This window comes from Girardinichthys multiradiatus, chromosome 15 (assembly GCF_021462225.1).
Source record: "Girardinichthys multiradiatus isolate DD_20200921_A chromosome 15, DD_fGirMul_XY1, whole genome shotgun sequence".
Lineage (NCBI taxonomy): Eukaryota > Metazoa > Chordata > Actinopteri > Cyprinodontiformes > Goodeidae > Girardinichthys > Girardinichthys multiradiatus.
This window is the reverse complement of record NC_061808.1, coordinates 2487568-2506694: the sequence shown is the minus strand read 5'-3', so window position 1 is coordinate 2506694 and position 19127 is coordinate 2487568. Positions and strand designations below refer to the sequence as shown.

Below are 19127 nucleotides of genomic sequence, written 5' to 3'. Positions count from 1 at the left end.
GCTTATGTCATTAACTGCACTGAACAGGCTAAACACAAAACAGAAAAGATTAAAAATAATAGTCAGAGAAGCAGAAACTTTCTTGGGGTTTAAAGAAGGATCTTGGGAATACATTAATAAAAAGTTGGAAACAGATGGGAGGCAAGGAGGAACCCCAGCTGATAGAAATATATGATAATATTACAGTGGAATGAAAGAAGCTTTATAGCTAATGGACAGGAATTTAAATGGTATATAGATGGAAAACCAGAAATTATATGTATACAGGAGACGTGGTTAAAACCAAACCTAGATTTTGTATTTAAAGGTATAATAGTATCAGAAGGGATAGAATAGAAGGAAGTGGAATATTTATAAAAGAAGGAATACAATATCACATATTAGGAAAAGGTAAAAATGTAGAATACATAGTAGTTGAAATTTACAATAAAAAAGAAAAATGTAAGATAATAAATTTTTATAATCCATGTAAAATATTATCATTCGAGTTGATGGATGAATTAATGAGGTATTTAGAAGGAAAAGTAATCTGGTGTGGAGATTTTAATGCTAACAGCACATTATGGGGAAAATGTAATGATAAAAATGGACAAGTTATTGAAGAAATAATGGAAATAAAAAATGTGGTATGTATAAATGATGGAAGAGGAACAAGAATTAATGTAAAAACGGGTACAGAGTCTGTGATTGATTTAACAATAGTATCAAATTGTTTAGCTAATAACTGTGAGTGAGACATTGACAAAGATACAACAGTAGGCAGTGTGGAGATATATTATGTGTGTACATTATTTTTATGTTCATAACCAGTGTGGGAAATAAAATGTGTAACATGTGTTAGTATAAGACATTGTGTGGCCTGCAGAAGTATTTCTCACAGGAGAGGAAAGTGGAAAATTACTGAGAACTGCCTGTGTGTGAAAATTGGTGATAAGTGTTACTCCCTGCTTATATCAGTAGATACGGGATGCAGCTGGTGGACAATACCTGTCTAAATATGGTGAGCCGGAAAAGTGTGTACGTGACTATGTGTAGAAAATATTGTAAACAAGGACGCTGCCCATTTTCATGTGTGTTTTAATAAAAGAAATGAGCCCAGTGAGGGAGAGCAGAAGAAGTCTCGGTGTATCCTACCTACATGAGCTCTTCTTCCCCTGGACCCAGGTATTTGAATAACGTACAGCTGTCTCCGTGTGATTTATTCTAATGTGTTGTGAATTCCTCCAGGTTACGGTGAATAAACGAACGCGCAGAAGACCCCTTTAAAGGGATACTTCAACAGCAGTGATCATTACCCCATTAAAATCACAACAGGAATATTAATAAATAACAGGAATACAGGATGATATAAAAGATGGAATTTTAATAAGGCTGATTGGGAAAAATTTAAATATTTAAGTCAAAAGAAATTGGAAGAAATAGATGAGTCAATTGATATAAATAGTTTAAATATAAATATCTGTAAAAAAATCTTACAGGGGGCAGAAGAGTCAATAAAAAAAAGGAGGAAGAAAGAACGATAAAAAAATTGTGCCATGGTGGACAAAAGAATGTAGTGAAATAAAGCATTTAAAACGTTAAAAAGTAACCCAATTTATCAGAACCTAATTGAGTACAAAAGAAAGCAAGCAAAGGTAAGAAAGATCATTAAACATGCAAAAAGAGAATATTGGAGAAACTTTTGTAATACCGTAGGGAGAGAAACAAAAATTGATCAAATTTGGAAAACGATTAAAAGAATAAAGGGTATTAGAAAAGAATATGGATATCCTATATTAAAAATAGATAATATAACTATAACGGAAGATAAAGAAAAAGCTGAAATATTAGCCAAAACATTTAGTAAAATTCATAGTTCAAATAATATTAGTGAAGAAGGAAAGAAAGGTAGGGAAATCACAAAGATGAAATATAAAGAATTAATGCAAAATAACGTAGATACAAATACATTTATAAATGAACCATTTACACAAGGAGAATTTAACTTTGTAACCAGGAAAACAAAAAATACATCACCTGGAAAAGATCAAATTTACTATACAATGATAGAACATCTTAATGATAAAATATTATAATTATATAATAAAGTCTGGGAGGAGGGAGAGCTGCCACAGAGCTGGAAGGAAGCAATAATTATTCCAATAGTTAAACCAGGAAAAGATAACACAAAACCAGAAAATTATAGACCGATCGCATTAACATCAAATATTTGTAAAATAATGGAAAAAATGATTAATAATAGATTAACATATTATTTAAATATTAATGGGTATATATCTAGAAATCAAAATGGGTTTCGAAAAGAGAAAAGCACAAATGACTCTGCATTATGTTTAGAATATGAAATTAGGAGAGCACAAATAAACAAAGAAAATGTAGTAGCTGTATTTTATGACATAGAAAAAGCTTATGACATGATGTGGGTTGAAGGATTATTAATCAAATTAAATAAAATGGGTATTACTGGAAAATTGTTTAACTGGATTAAATATTTTTTTATCAAATAGAAAAATACAAGTAAGAATTGGTCAAGAATTGTCAGGTAAATATATAATAGATAATGGTACTCCTCAAGGAAGTATTATAAGTCCGTTATTGTTTTCTATAATGATAAATGATGTATTTAAAAATATTGGTAAGGATGTCGGTTGCTCACTATTTGCAGATGATGGAGTTATATGGAAAAGAGGTCGTAATATCAAACTTATTGAAAAGAAAATACAGGATGAGATTATTAGATTAGAACAATGGGGATTTAAATTCTCAGTGGAAAAAACAAAAGTAATGGTGTTTACATAGAAAAGGAAAAGAGAAAATATAAAACTAAAATTATACAATCAAGTTTTAGAACAAGTAAAAAATATAAAATTTTTAGGTATATGGTTTGATGAAAAAATTATATAGAAAGTACATATAGAAAGAATCATAGATAAATGCAAAAGAATATTAAACATTATGAGATGTATGGCTGGTATTGATTGGGGAGCAGACTGAACAGCATTAAAAAAAATTTATACAAGATTAATTAGATCAAATATTGATTATGGAAGTATAATTTATGGATCAGCAGCAAACACTCATCTTATAAAATTAGACAATATACAACATCAAGCTTTAAGAATTTGTACAGGACCAATCAGAACCAGTCCAATAGCAGCACTCCAGGTAGAGATGGGAGAGATGCCATTAGATCTACGAAGGAAACAGTTAGCAATAAATTACTGGATAAACTTACAAAGCAATAATCCAGATCATCCTACACGTGATATTTTAAAACCATGCTGGGAAAAAGAAGAGAGACAAATTAAGAGTTTTGGTTGGATTATCAATAATATAGCAGAAGAATTTCAAATATATGAAAAATAAATAAGTTTAATGTTGCCTTTGCCAATAGTGCCACCGTGGCTGTTACTAGAAGCAGTGGTGGATATGGTGTTGATGGAAAAGAAAAAGGATAAGAAATGTAGTTTAGATTAAAGTATAATACAGGAATATATAAACAATTACTATCATAATGTCCAGATTTACACAGATGCATCAAAAACAGATGAAAAAATAGGAGTAGCATTTGTAATACCAGAATTTAAAATAAAAGTAGGAAGGAGAATTACAGATGGATTATCGATATATTCAGGAGAATTATTGGCAATATTGTTAGCAGTGCAGTGGGTGGAGGATATAAAACCATTAAAAACAATCATTTGTTCAGACTCAAGTTCAGCATTATTAAGTTTGAAACATAATCATTCAGAGGGTAGAGCAGACATTTTGTTGGAAATAAAACTTACTTTATTTAGAATACAAAGAATGGGATTAATATTAGTGTTTTTATGGGTACCAGCACATGTAGGAGTTAGAGGGAATGAGAAGGTGGACAGGATGGCAAAGAAGGCAACACAGAACCACATTAGCTTTATAATAAATATTAGTAGGTCAGAGGCAAGAAATATAATTAAACAGAGAATCAGGAAAGAGTGGCAAAAAAGGTGGGATGAAGAAAAGAAAGGAAGATGGTTTTACAGAATCAACAAGATAGTAGGAGAAGTAAGAACTGGAAGAAGGAGTAGAAAAGAGGAAAGATTAATTACAAGATTAAGAATAGGACATACAGGACTTAATTCTACATTGTTCAAAATAAAGAAACATAATACAGGAAAATGTGATCATTGTGGAGAGGAGGAAACAATAGAACATGTAATATTGAAGTGTCAGAAATATGAACAAGAAAGAACAATTTTAAGGAGAGAATTTGTAGGTATTAAAGAACATTTTATTTTGAAAGATACTTTGCAAAGAAGTTTAGGTAGCAAACATATTCAAATTATAATTAGATTTTTCAAAAAAAACTAAATTAATAAATAGAATTTGATTGTTGTAATAGTGAATAAGATTTAAAACCATGAAGAACCACACTCCATACCAGTCGATGGCGGTAATGCACATCATAAAATTATTTGCCAACCACCAATAAATAATACAAGAAGAAGGCTGATGTCAGCTTGTTTTTGCTTACCAGCACACAACAAACCGGGATTAACTTTTTATCTGCGCCAACAGGAACTTTTTAACAGCTCTTCAATTGGATCAGAAAAATCTAAGCCAGCCTTTAAGCCTTGGGTGTGCATACAGTTACGGCCCATTATTTGTTTTATCCTCCTTGGACTGAGCTTTGCGGACCAGAAACAATCCAAAAGATCAGTTTGTCATCACCAGAATCAAACCTTTGGTAAAAGTCTGTCAGATCCTCCTGTTGTCCTTTCCTCGCTCTGCTTCTCACATCATTTCCTCTCTTTATAGTGTTGGTCTGAAACGTAGCGGTCTGCCACAGACAGCGCCTCAGTTTGCACCGGCCAGGGGGACATGTTGCACCTACTTTGCTAACCAGTATATGAAAGTCATTTTTAATAATCTAAAGTTAATCTGCTGTAAGAAAATTTTATGACACAAGTAAAAAAACTCAGTAAGCAGGAAGTCACTTAGAGTAATGTTGCTTTGAAGAAAGTTTTCAGAAAATAAGATAAAAAATGATTATATGTGAGAGATGAGCATTTTTAGAGCTAGCTCACTACAAAAGTCATGAAAATACTTGACTACAAAGAAAATGAATGTACCACAGTTTAAGTACATGGGTGGAAAATCATGTGTTTCTAGGTAAGAAATGGAAGTAGGGAGAATGTCCAGAATCTGCTCTGTAATTTTCAGAAGTCATCTGCAGCTCGGATTGTTTCACTGACCATGATTCTGCAGATATTTACAGGACATATTTTACCACAGAGCAAAAACCGAAGCAGCAGCAAGTCCGTACTCAGAAGCATTAAGGAGAATCTGTCTGCTGCCCCGGATGTCGATCGAAAAGCTCGGGCCAGGCGCCAGAAATCCACTTTGGGAAACTCGACCCTCCTCAGTGGAGACCTGTATTTATTATTCAGTTTATTTTGGGACTTCTATTTGCAGAAAAAAGTTTTTCCTTGAATATCGTATCTCCAGGTGGTAACAAAGCAAAATATGACCGATCTTTTACTTCCTTAGTTTCAGAAATGGTGGCAGAAACTGACTCAAGAAGCACCTGTTTGATTTGTAGCAAGAACAGATCATTAGAAACACGCGACTACAGTGTGAGAGCAGGGCAAACTGGCATCTGCAAACAGCAGAAACACTGATTAACAAAACCTCAACATGAGGAAGACAAAAAGCACCAGAACATTTCAGGTTTGGTGCCAACAGACGGCGATGAGTCAATCAGGAGGGAACAACCACATTAGCATAGCAACAGCAAAACATGAGCAGAGGAGCAGCCAGCAATATCAGCTCTGCAGCTTTCTGCTCCATCTGTCAGACAGAACGTTACAATGAACACATGCAGCAGGAAGAGCAGCTACACAGGGTCAGACGTTCATGCAATAAGACTCTGAAATATGCCTTAGCTTGAATATAACATGGACCAAAAACAAGTTAAAAGCCTTCGTTTCTGCTTTAATTTCTTTCCTCCCTGCGTCATTCAGCTGGCCACCAAGTCTGTTTATAATCAGGGTCCCATCGTATTTTCCTAGCAAGTTTCAAACGTGTTGGATGGATGGATGGATGGATGGATGGATGGATGGATGGATGGATGGATGGATGGATTACATTTGATTACATCTGCTTTGTCCACACCATGTCTTTTATTTACCAGACTAACAGGCACCTTTGGTCTCTGTGTGAGACACAGTTCAGAGGACAACAGTGTCCACTGAGCATGTGTCCAATCACAGCTCAGACCAGCATGAGCTCCTCCTGTCCACATTCACACGTTGGGAGGTCAGACAACTCTACATGGACCCCTGCAATGAAGCAACAACAACGTCCCCTCACCTGCAGGTGGCAGCGCAGAAGTTAGTTTAAAATGAGGCAGCGTGCAGGAGGACTGCAGCTCTCAGGGGACCTAGGACTGCAGCAAGGAGCTGCAGGCTTGCTGGTTTTACTGGGACAGGAGGTTTGGTGGTCATCTGGTCTCTGTCTGGAAACAGTGTGGTCCTAGCGGTCCATATCAGTGTTATTGCAGGCAGAAGTCCCCCTTCCTCCTCTGATCTGATAGCGTGTGATGATGTTCATGCTCCACAGAGGACAGAGTGACTTTGAACAGAGAGAATAAAACATCGCAGCAGCGTTTGCTCCTCAGGAGGTTTTAATTCAGTGACAGAAAGGAGCAGCTCAGGGTTTGAAAGATAATGAAGATATTAAAGTTGAATCTCTCCTCATGATGCACAAACCTCACATATCCAAACTCATCTAACATTCAGCCTGAAGCTACACCAGAACCAGAAATCCAAGAAGGGGCTCCTAATTCAGATTTTGTAGATTCAGTTCAATTCAATTCAGTTTATTCATATAGCACCAATTCACAACATGTCGTCTCAAGGCTCTTCCCAAAGTCAGGTTCATACATTCCAATTAATCCTAACCATTGAACAGTGCAGTCAGATTCAGTTATTAATTCAAATTGGATAAAAAGTTTTTTTAGATGAATCCTTTCTGATTTTAGTTCCTTTCCTGAAATAAAACTGAAAACTCCTTTCCTCTGTCAGCAGATCCAGCAGTTTGGTTTATGTCTTCAGCATAAATGACAGCTGATCAGTTGACTGCTTCAGGAACAGTTACATGTGAGCTCTGATCAGACTCAGAGAGGATTACTTCAGACCTGCAGCAGCAACAAGGGTGTCTGCAGGCCTCCCCTAATAAAACTCATAAAACGTGCATTCAGAGCTTTTTCCTGCAGATGTTTCCTGTATTTTATGTTGCCTGTAAAATAATTGCTTCCCCACATCACAGAACAGCGAATGGAGGTCAAAATCAGCACTTCAATGGTAAAGAAATATTCCATCACCTGAATTTATTCAAAACTATTTGCAGGACTTCCTGAATCTTTACAACTTCTGTTTCCCTGAATGACAAAGACCCAAACACATAAAGATTAGCTTTGAATAGATCCTCAGTGAGCTGTTACAACTGTCAACGTGTCATGAAATGTGAAACAAACCAGGATTTCTGGTTTCTTGAGGACTGCTGCTGTAATTTAATGCAAGACCTGCAGAAACGTCTCTCTGTTTTAGCAGATGTGTTGTCTGTGTTTACCTGTGATTTTTAGATAGTTTAATTAAGGAATAAATAATCCTTGATGTCACCATAAACCTGAACTCTGACCTTGTCATTACTATAAATATTAAGCAAGCAGGAATCTAATGCAGAGGTGAGGATGGAAACAAACATATCCAGGATTTGGATTCCAACTGTAATCAGTCAGTCAGTCAGTCATTTTCTATCGCTTATTCCATAGTGGGTCGCAGGGAAGTTGGTGTCTATCTCCAGCAGTCTATGGGCGAGAGGCAGGATACACCCTGGACAGGTCGCCAGTCCATCGCAGGGCAACACACAAACAACCACACACACACTCATTCATACACCTAAGGGAAATTAAGAGAGACCAATTAACCTAACAGTCATGTCTTTGGACTGTGGGAGGAAGCCGGAGTACCCGGTGAGAACCCACGCATGCACGGGGAGAACATGCAAACTCCATGCAGAAAGACCCCTGGTCGGGAATCAAACCCAGGACCTTCTTGCTGCAAGGCAACAGTGCTACCAACTGCACCACCGTGCAGCCTTCCAACTGTAATATTCTTCTTAAGTTGCTCCTGAACCAGAGACAACATCAGAACCATCTTACCTGGGTCAAGGAGAAAAAGAACTGGACTCTTGCTAAGTGGTCCAAAGTCCTCCTTTCAGATGAAAGTAAATGTTGTATTTTATTTAGAAGACCGTCTACCAGGACATTTCCATTCCTTCTTCTGCTGATGAGCTCTATGGAGATGTTGATTTTATTTCCCAGCAGGACTTGGTACCGACCCAGACAGCCAACAGTACCAAGACTTGCTTAAATAGCTATGGTATCATCAGCAACTTGGCCTAACCTAAACCACAGAGAATCTATGGGGTTCTGTCAAGAGGATGATGTGAGAAACCAGAGTCAACAATGAAGATGAGCTGAAGGTCACCATTAAATCATCCTGGGCTTTCTGAACTCCTCCACAGAACCAATGAAAAGGCTACAAGAAACGAGCCTCTGGGCAAAACATTCATGTATCTACAGTCAGAGCAGAAATTGAACAGTTTACACTAACAGGAACTGGGACAAACAGGCTGGACCAGAACCCAAGTTTATCTTCCACCAGTAAGGAGGATGGTGAGGGAGATAGAAACATCTCCAACGTTCACAGAGAACTGCAGCAAAGAGCTGCATCCTGTGGTCAACAGGTCTCCATGACAACCACCAGACTCCATCCACAGACCAACTGGTTGTTTGGGAGGCATGTCAGGAAGAAGCCTTTTCTGTCCTACCATCACAAGCGTAAACATGTTGAATTTCTTTGACTCTACTTAGACTTTAACTAGACCAGTGAGCTTTGCTCAGAAGAAACTATGATATGGTAAATGTTTGAAAAGCACTTTGTGTCCACTTTCCTCAGCCCTGGGAACTCTGTTAGAGCACAAAACATCACAAACGCTTTGAAACAACAGAACATTTGTAATAAAAATCTGCTGGATTCAATCTGAAAAATGGGTCGTCAATGAATCTTTCAGCAGATCCAAAACAGGTGATCCCATGAACTCAGAAACATCTCATCAAACACAAAATCAGCTTTTTACTGTGACCATCTCAGTCTTCAGAACTAAGTCCTGAAGAAAACCTGTGGGCTGAGATCAACCAAAATGCATGAGAGAGGAGCGAGGACTCTGGACCATCTAGAGAGGAACGGTCAAAGAACCCTGTCTGTGCATCCTTCATCCTTAGGAGTAATTGTTAGAGGAGCCGTCCTGTTCTTACAAACACATAGCCTTCGTTTCTAGACACTTTGTGGAACCAGATGTTTCTAGATTCTCCCAAAAAGCAAGAAAAATCAGTCTTGATGTAATCTAAAAGTCACTTCTGTGTCTGTGATCGTTGTCTTGGAGGTATCTCTCCGGGAACAAACAGGTATGATCTGATTCATTTCCGTTGGTTGATATAAAGAGAATGAACATGTGTGACTGTTTCTGAACAACAGGAGAGCTGCAGCGTGAAACCTGTGCTCGCTCTGCAGGGAGCTGCAGGCTAATCGAGCCTTCAAAGATCTGCAGATGAAAGAGCAGTGACTCTCCTTCAGCCTGAAGTATACTACGACAGATGCATGCTGGGAAGTCTGCTGGTTAATGCAAACCCTGAAATTCCTCTAAAGGGCCTTTATGGAAGCTCAGCTGTTGGAGCTGCAGCTGGAGGAAAGTACTGAGTCTGTTTTACATTACAGATAAATATTTGATTGATTTTTACACAAACTTGAAGGTTTCATTCAGACCCGCAACAAGAACACAGCCTCCTGTTAGCTTTTCCAGCTTCCTGCTGGAGATCTTATGGAATATAAAAGCACAATAGATCAAACTATGAACCGAATTATTCAAACGCCAATAAATAAATTAAAGAAAACATAAAACCCTCACTGAACCTTAGCATTAAATAAAACAGATTTTCTTTGTTTTATGCAAAGATTGCAGTCCTCTAAACCCTTCAGATCATCAGATCCTAGAATCCTAACAGGAATGTTTCCAGCCAAATGTAAAGATCATGTCTAAACTGAATCTAATTCCCATTCCTCAAACAAGACTCGATCAAACTGCAGGTCTCTTAGATGTCTCCATCAGTTCGTTGGACCAACGTCCTTCACAGTCCAGCAAGGTGCACCAGAGGAGACATGGCCATTGCAAATTAAGGATGACCTGAAGCCTCAACGCCTTGAAAAGCCTTGCACACCCACAGCAGCATGTTGGTTCCATCCTGTCCCCTGGTACGGACTACAATTGATATAAGTATTTGTCATTATTGTCATCAGCTTCAGGTTCATGGAGCTTTGCATAGCTAAGTGGACCTGTTTGGTTGGGAGAAGAGTCAAGGTTCTTAAACTTCAAGGTTTGTAAGAATAGATATCCTGATTTCCTGATTGTAATTATTGTGCCAAACTTATTCTCTGAACATTTGTTAGTTTCTCATGCTGTGGTTGATCATGCTGCCTTTGCTGCACTTTCTGTTCTGCCTGAATCTGCACCAGAATCGGCATTTGGGTCCTGAAGCCGTGTCCTTGTTCCTTTGTTCTGTAACACTTACTTTCCCTACCTGTTTGAAAAGAGCCCAGAATTTGTTCGGTTTGTTTCCAGAGTTTAACTCCTGTTCGTTGAAGTAAAATGTGCAGCTTTTCCAGGGTTTTTCTGCTTCAGCTGAGCTGCAGCAGCGTGAGATGTCAGCCTGCTCTTCACGGTACTGACAGGATGCCTAATATGACCCGTTCAAGGTGTTTCACTGCTGAGCAGAAAAGGTCCACTTGTTTGTCAGGCTGTGACAACACACACCATGACACCCACACACACTCACCTGCATCAGGTATGCAGCACCAGTGAGCATATAATCAGGCAGATGGAGCAGAAACCCCCTGAACCCTGCAGACCGAGTCCCTGACAGCTCCAACCACACAGGATAAAAATAGTCAATCTGCCAATTAGATTCTGCACACAGAGAGGCGAGTGAGGCTTTGACTTCTGAACCGAGTCTCCTCAGCTGAATCTGAATCAGGACGGACAAATTAAAATACAGGGAAACTTCTTCTCTCTGAAGGAGAACTCACAAGGCTCTGTATGATTCACTGCACAAACCCAAAGCAAAATCTACTTTTTACAGACACAAAAACCTTTCTCACCTAAAAAGACATTTATCGTTCTGTTCCAGTAACACTCTGTCATAAAACAAAGCTTAAAATCTTCCTAAATGTGTGTTTTTCCAGGAGATCAGAATATTCATCACGTCTGTTCCTCCAGGTTTAAAGAAAGTCTCCTGATGGGTTGGAAATGTCTCTTTGTTTTGGTCAAAAAAATCCAGATTTATGATAAATGACTTCTAATCTGCAGCTGCAAGGACCAGCAGCAGACAAGAACCACTTCCTATCTTCAGTTGAGCCATGAGCTAAAGCTGCATGGTCCAAAGTCCACCCTTACAGGCAGATGTTCTGCATGTTCTACAGGTTTCTCTGGTTCAACACCAGAAACATGAAATGAATGGTTGATTAGCAAACTTCTGCTGAATCTACAAACATCCTGGGTCTCTCAGGCCAAACTGCTGCTAACTAAGAACCTACAGAACCCGGGTGAACTTGGTTCTTCACTGAATGGAGCGCTTACAGGTTGGGGATTGAGGCAGAGATGCGTTCACTGACCTAATAAAGAAGGCGGCTGCACCAGATGGAGCCTGGTTAGTTTGGGTGGCGATGCTGTGGGCCACTGGTTTGACTGGGACGTCCTGGGTCTTTGTGGTGGCACCACCCTGGCCTGAAGGTGAATCCTGACAGACCAGAACAAGAGGAAAAGTCAGTTACTGCTGCCTAAAATATACTGGCATGTAAAACTGTTAAATCCGTATAGCGCCACACAGTGTCTGTTAACTGAACTGCATCACCATGAGATTTAATTCTGAACTAACTTTACTGGAATATTAAAGATTTATTTCTGTGTAGATGAATGTCCACTTTGCTGAGAGAAGATGCAGCAGAAAGACGTGGTGCTCTCAGGAGGTCCGGTAGCTTCATTAGCAGCAGGAACAGGAAGCTCTGGACATAGAGGTCATTAACTAATCAAATTGGGTCATAATGCTGCTTCTGTTTGATCACAAACTGCTTGTTTTCTACCTTATCGTGGTTCAGTGTTAACTCTGCAAAGGACAGAGGGATAATCCTGCTGTGGTGTTTGAAACTATCAGTGTAACTCTGAGAGTACATGTATGTGTTCACACAATGCTATCCTTAGATAGAAAAACTTTTTATCCAATTTGAATAAAAAGCTAAGTCCGACTGCACTGTTCAACTGTTATTATTAATTGGAATGTATGAACCTGACTGTTGTGAAGAGCCTTGAGACGACATGTGTTGTGAATTGGCGCTATATAAATAAACTGAATTGAAATGAATTGAATTGAATGCCTAGATGGCAAAACATCAGCAAATTGCTCAGGGAAGCAACTGTTGCTACCCAACCTGGGAAGGGTTATAAGGTCATCTTCAAACTATCTGAAGTCCAACATTCTGCAGATACAAAGATTAATCCCAAGTGAAAAACATCCCAATCAGCTGCCAATATTCCCAGGAAAGGACATCCCAACATATTTATCTCAAGGTCAGAGCGTGAAGCTCAGAGAAATTAGCAGGTTAAAGGTTAAAGGTCATGACAGGACAGTTAGAAAAGCACTAAACCAGTCTGGCTGCTTGGAGGAAGATTTGAATTAATGCACAGCTTTATACCAGCTGTCATGCACGGTGGTGGAGGTATGATGATTTTGTTTTTTTTCTGCCCCAGCAGATCTGATTTATCTCGAGTGCCAAACTTAAATGAGACATCATGGGTGAATTCAAGTATGAGAGTATGAAAGTAGAAAGCCTCTATAGCTGAAGGACCACGGTTCACATCTGAATGAGGAACGAGACTTCTGGAGCAATGTTCTTCACACAGATGAGACCAAAGTAGAGATGTTTGGTAATAATGCACAGAACCAAACACAGGATAACAGCACAAACTCTGCTGGAGGAGGTTCTACAGGCGGCTGGAGGAGGTTCTACGAGCTGCTGGAGGAGGTTCTAACAAGCTGCTGGAGGAAGTTCTACAGGCTGCTGGAGGAGGTTCTACAGACTGCTGGAGGAGGTTCTACAGGCTGCTGAAAGAGTTTCTACAGGCGGCTGGAGGAGGTTCTACAAGCTGCTGGAGGAGGTTCTAACAAGCTGCTGGAGGAGGTTCTACAGGCGGCTGGAGGAGGTTCTACAGACTGCTGGAGGAGGTTCTACAGGCTGCTGAAAGAGTTTCTACAGGCGGCTGGAGGAGGTTCTACGAGCTGCTGGAGGAGGTTCTAACAAGCTGCTGGAGGAGGTTCTACAGGCTGCTGGAGGAGGTTCTACAGGCTGCTGGAGGAGGTTCTACAGGCTGGTGGAGGAGGTTCTACAGGCTGCTGGAGGAGGTTCCTCATCCATGTTTAGTAACAGTGTGGAATCTGTTGGGTTTTCTACCCTTGAGATTAGACTGAAGTATTTTGGGTCCTGGTAAAGACCAGGTCACTTTTCTGACCTCCTCGTACATGCGTGTATTTTCCTGTGGTGCTGCCTGACGGGCCGTGATGAATAAACATGAACATGTCTCTGGACTCTGGAACCTCTGGATGCTTTTTATCTGGTCTCCTCTGTGTCTCTGGGTTTTCAGATCTTCTTCAAGCTCACATCAGTTTTCTGGCTACAGTGGATTATTGTGGTAACAAGAAGCAGTAAGCGGGCAGACCCATTATTCAGCGACACGCTTGGCCGGCTAACAGGATTACAGAGAGAGCCGGCGGCAGGATGAACCCACTGCCTGAACCTAAAACCCAAACCTGAGCTGAGATAATCTCCCAAACATGGGTCTAACAGCAGAAACCGCAGGCTGTCTGCTCTGGTTTGACTATTTGAACTTGTTGTGACTGTCTGCTGTAATTTGCTCTCCATGTTTCAGGGTGAATTTCTTCAGATTATTCCAATTGGTCACTTGCAGCTCTGCCATGTGATCTCCCTGTTGGCTGAATAATCAGCTTAGTGCCACCTGTTCCTGTTCCTGTTTCACTTTCTGCTCTCAGCGGGTTTGTTTTCATCTCCGGGGCTCCAAACCTGTAGCTCATCCAGAGCATCTTTTCAGGAACCAGTCGCTGAGACACACAGATAAGGAGGCAGCGTCTAAAATATAAAAACATGAAGGCTGCTGTGGAAATGACTGACAGACGTTGGAGCTGCACACAGCCCAGCTCTCAACGCCGGGCCAAATCCAGTGAAAATAACAGAAAACATCTCCTCATGTGCTTTCTTTCAGTTTCTATCATTACAGAGAAAAACCAAAATTCAAAGAGTCCTTTTAATCTTTTTAAAGAACATTGCTTATCTCACTGTGAACAGTCTCATGGTGGCATTATGAGTTTTCAGGGCTGAAGAAGCAGATCAATGATTTTGTGACATTCAGTATCTACTTCAGCCTGCGGCTAGCGGTGAAGGAGGAGGATCTATTTTGGTGGATGATGGTGGAGGATAATGAGGCAGGCAGTTTTAGATACTCCTGCTTTAAAATACAAGCAGAATTGTAAAGAAAATAAAGATAAATAATAAGAAGAATTCTAGCGATTACAATAGGCCCTTGCAGTTTTCCTGCTCGGGCCTAAATATGTTTTTCTACACAAGATTTCTTCGCCGACTGTTGAAAGTGAGGACATGCAAACTAATCTTCTATTTTAAAAGGTAAACTGTGGTACAAGGTGACGCAGTTGGTAACACTGCTGCCTTGCAGCAAGGAGGTCCCTGGTTTGACTCCCAGCCTGGGGTCTTTCGGGATGGAGTTTGCATGTTCTCCTCCTAAATGGATGGGTTCTCTCTGGGTCCTCTGGCTTCTCCCACAGTCCAAAAACATGACTGTGCATCAGTAACAGGGACTCATTAATCTTGGTTCCTCATGACGGCTGCTTTGCATTTTTATCTGGGAGGGGGGGTCGACCTGAACGTCTCCATGCTGAGAGGGATATTGACCCGACGGAGTCTCATTTGAGTCTTTAGACGAGTTCATTCTGATGTACGAGACGCAGAGAGCAGATTCATCCTCAGAATAAATGGAAACTGTTAGGTGTTTCCTGACGAAATACAATGCCTTGCGAAAGTATTCAGCCCCCTTCAACTTTTCAACCTCTTGCCACATTTCAGGCTTCAAACATAAAGATATAAAATTCTAATTTTTTGTGAAGAATCAACAACAAGTGGGACACAATCATGAAGTGGAATAAAATTTATTGGATGTGTCAAACTTTTTTAACAAATAAAAAACTGAAAGTGGGGTGTTCAATATTATTCAGCCCCTTTACTTTCAGTGCAGTAAACTCACTCCAGAAGTTCAGTGAGGATCTCTGAATGATCCAATGTTGTCCCAAATGACTGATGATGATAAATAAAATCCACCTGTGTGTAATCAAGTCTCCGTATAAATGCACCTGCTCTGTGATAGTCTCAGGGTTCTGTTCAAAGCGCAGAGAGCATCATGAAGACCAAGGAACACACCAGGCAGGTCTGAGATACTGTTGTGGAGAAGTTTAAAGCTGGATTTGGATACAAAAAGATTTCCCAAGCTTTAAACATCCCAAGGAGCACTGTGCAAGCAATCATATTGAAATGGAAGGAGTATCAGACCACTGCAAATCTACCAAGACCCGGCCATCCCTCTAAACTTTCATCTAGAACAAGGAGAAGACTGATCAGAGATGCAGCCAAGAGGCCCATGATCACTCTGGATGAACTGCAGAGATCTACAGCTGAGGTGGGAGAGTCTGTCCATAGGACAACAATCAGTCGTACACTGCACAAATCTGGCCTTTATGGAAGAGTGGCAAGAAGAAAGCCATTTCTCAAAGATATCCATAAAAAGTCTCGTTTAAAGTTTGCCACAAGCCACCTGGAAGACGCACCAAACATGTGGAAGAAGGTGCTCTGGTCAGATGAAACCAAAATCAAACTGTTTGGCCACAATGCAAAACGATATGTTTGGCGTAAAAGCAACACAGCTCATCACCCTGAACACACCATCCCCACTGTCAAACATGGTGGTGGCAGCATCATGGTTTGGGCCTGCTTTTCATCAGCAGGGACAGGGAAGATGGTCAAAATGGATGAGAAGATGGATGGGTCCAAATACAGAACCATTCTGGAAGAAAACCTGTTGGAGTCTGTAAGAGACCTGAGACTGGGATGGAGATTTATCTTCCAACAAGACAATGATCCAAAACATAAAGCCAAATCTACAATGGAATGGTTCACAAATAAACGTATCCAGGTGTTGGAATGGCCAAGTCAAAGTCCAGACCTGAATCCAATCGAGAATCTGTGGAAAGAGCTGAAGACTGCTGTTCATGAACGCTCTCCATCCAACCTCACTGAGCTCGAGCTGTTTTGCAAGGAAGAATGGGCAAGAATTTCAGTCTCTTGATGTGAAAACTGATAGAAACAAACCCCAAGAGACTTGCAGCTGTAATTGCAGCAAAGGGTGGAGATACAAAGTATTAACGCAAGGGGGCCGAATAATATTACACGCCCCACTTTTCAGTTTTGTATTTGTTAAAAAAGTTTGACTCATCCAATAAATTTCATTCCACTTCACGATTATGTCCCACTTGTTGTTGATTCTTCACAAAAAATTAGAATTTTATATCTTTATGCTTGAAGCCTGAAATGTGACAAGAGGTTGAAAAGTTCAAGGGGGCCGAATACTTTCGCAAGGCACTGTACCTTACTGGGGTGGAAATAATTACTCCTCTATCAGAGTCACTGTCAACAGATACTCTTTAACATGTTTGAATGTTTTTTTTCTGCATGTAGGATACTCACTGTTCACAGCCTCTCAACATAACCCCTCTGTTAAAAACTGAAGGTGATTGTCTTCCCCAGACAGCAGCTACAAAAGCAAGGACTGCTTCCTGCCTGCCAGCTCCTAATGAGAGTTTAATCATCCACCCAGAATGAAACTAATGTGAAGCTGAATGCTGGGGTTGTTTGCTGAAGACAGAGAACCTCCCTCACAGAAACAGGAGCAGAATCATAAACCAGCCTGCTTGTGAGGTACCAGTACAGCAAGGCAAGACTGACACACTGGTAAAAACATTTCAGATATGTTCAAGTTGTCTGACGTAAACAGCACCAAGCAGAACATATGTCAAACAAAAAGACTGAAATTAGATCCTGGAGTTTCTTATTAGAAAAACAAAACAATAGAAAAACATCTATTTGGGTTTTAATTTCATGCAAAACAAAATTCTTCCACACAACCAAGCAACTGCATAAGTGTTAAAATAAAATGGTCACTGAGTAAGGAAAAAAATCACTTAATCTGTTCAATCCTAACCTTCTGTTAGAGATTTTCTTCAGCTTGCAGTGATTGTTCTGTAAGAACATGAGCATCTCTTGTTCTTGACGTGTGTTTGGGAAATAAGAACCTGTGGAAGTCCTTCAGATTCGGTCTGTGGGTTTTAAACAGGCAAATCCAACAACATGCTCTCATACACAGTGGTTGTTTGTCCCTCCATGCTTACCGTAGTCTGATGAACTTTAGGTCTGCAGCATGACACCCTCCACACCCCCTCCAGGTAGTTATGTGCATTCAGGGGTGTAACCGTGGCAAGCCCCTTGACTCCACCCCCTCCCAGGTAAGTGCTCTGTACGCCGCCCCAGCCCCATCGAGCTCCGCCCCCGTGCTGCTGCTGCTCCTCGCCATGCATCCATCTCTGCTGCTTCAACAGGAGCTCATCTACCTCCCAGGGGCCCTCTGAGGGGGAGGTCGTAGCAGTGGTGGTGGGGGCGTTGGGGGTGGCGGGGCAAGGGGTCATCTCCCTGCTGATGCCCAGAGCCCGACGGAGAGCGAGACGCCTCAGCTGCTGATAAGCGGTGCCGCAGACATCACAGCGGGAGTCAGAGGAAGCATGGTGGCCATGATGAGGCCACTGAAGGCGGTGGAGGTTATCGAAGATGAAGGAGGCGTAGGCTGGGTCCTGGGGGGGTTACAGAGAGACCATGGAGGGTGACACAGAAGATTTATTGTTTTTATGGTACATTTTAAACAGATGTCAGATCCCTCAGCTGCATATATGCTAACATTCAGTTACATCAGCTTCTTCCTCATCATCACGTTAAAATAACAGCAAAAATAAACAAGAAGCAGCAACAGAAGTGGGAATGTCAAAGAAATCTTAAGCTGCAGAGCACAAATCGTGGGTTCAACCGTTGCTTCCCTGGGTGAGATCAACATCACCATCTGTACTGATCTGTGAGGTTCTTCGAGGACCTCCAGGTAAATCAGACGTCTTAAACTCCAGGCTTTGAGCGCTGGTGTCCTGCAGCCTTTAGATGGTGTAACTGGTCCACCTGATCTGAATCAAAGTACCTCCTCATGCAGTCAGGTTCTACAGAGTTGTCTTAATGACCCAATTATTCAGGCCAGGTGTGTTTTCCTAGTTAAGGGGAGTTGTTCCTTTTCACTGTGGCCACATGGCTGCTCAGAATGAGGGAATGCTGCTGAACTTTAAAAGAACTTTTAATAATTAAAATCATAATTTGAAAGCTGCTCTTTGTGTTTACTGGGGTTTTCTTTATCTGTTATTAAAATGTCTTTAATTATGTGAAACATTTCTGTAAGGGGGTAAATACTTTTTCACAGCACTGTATGTCCGAGACCTGAAGGACATTTGTTCTTGAAAGAGTTTTCCTCTGACTGAACGAACGTTTGGACTCTTTCTGATGCAGCAGCTGCTCCAGTTTTTTATTCAGCTTTATGTTTTCTGCACAAAGACTCTGCCTGAGTCTGATCTGCAGCAGACAGAGCAAATCTCCATCACTGATCACCAACCAGCTGCTCAGCCTGAGGAAAGCTTCTCCTCCTGTGCAGCAGCAGCAGGACATAAAACTGTCTGCGTCTGTAGAGGCGCTGCAGATTTACTGCCATGCGTGTGTGTCGGGGTTTGACCTCCCGTCGACACGAGTCAGCAG

General features: G+C 40.7%; 1 protein-coding gene across 3 annotated transcripts in view; it reads right to left on the bottom strand.

Moving 5' to 3' along the window:
• The window catches only part of kif26aa (kinesin family member 26Aa), a 73920-nt gene extending 55270 nt beyond the window's left edge, over positions 1 to 18650 (bottom strand). For all 3 annotated transcript variants that reach the window (XM_047388626.1, XM_047388627.1, XM_047388628.1), the window contains exons 1-2: positions 17678 to 18650; positions 11772 to 11896 (exon numbers count right to left, since the gene is read on the bottom strand). In XM_047388626.1, coding sequence (XP_047244582.1) covers positions 11772 to 11896; positions 17678 to 17971 — 419 coding nt within the window. In that variant the 5' untranslated portion in view covers positions 17972 to 18650. The remainder of the gene's footprint in view (positions 1 to 11771; positions 11897 to 17677) is intronic.
• Positions 18651 to 19127: the final 477 nt, after the last annotated feature.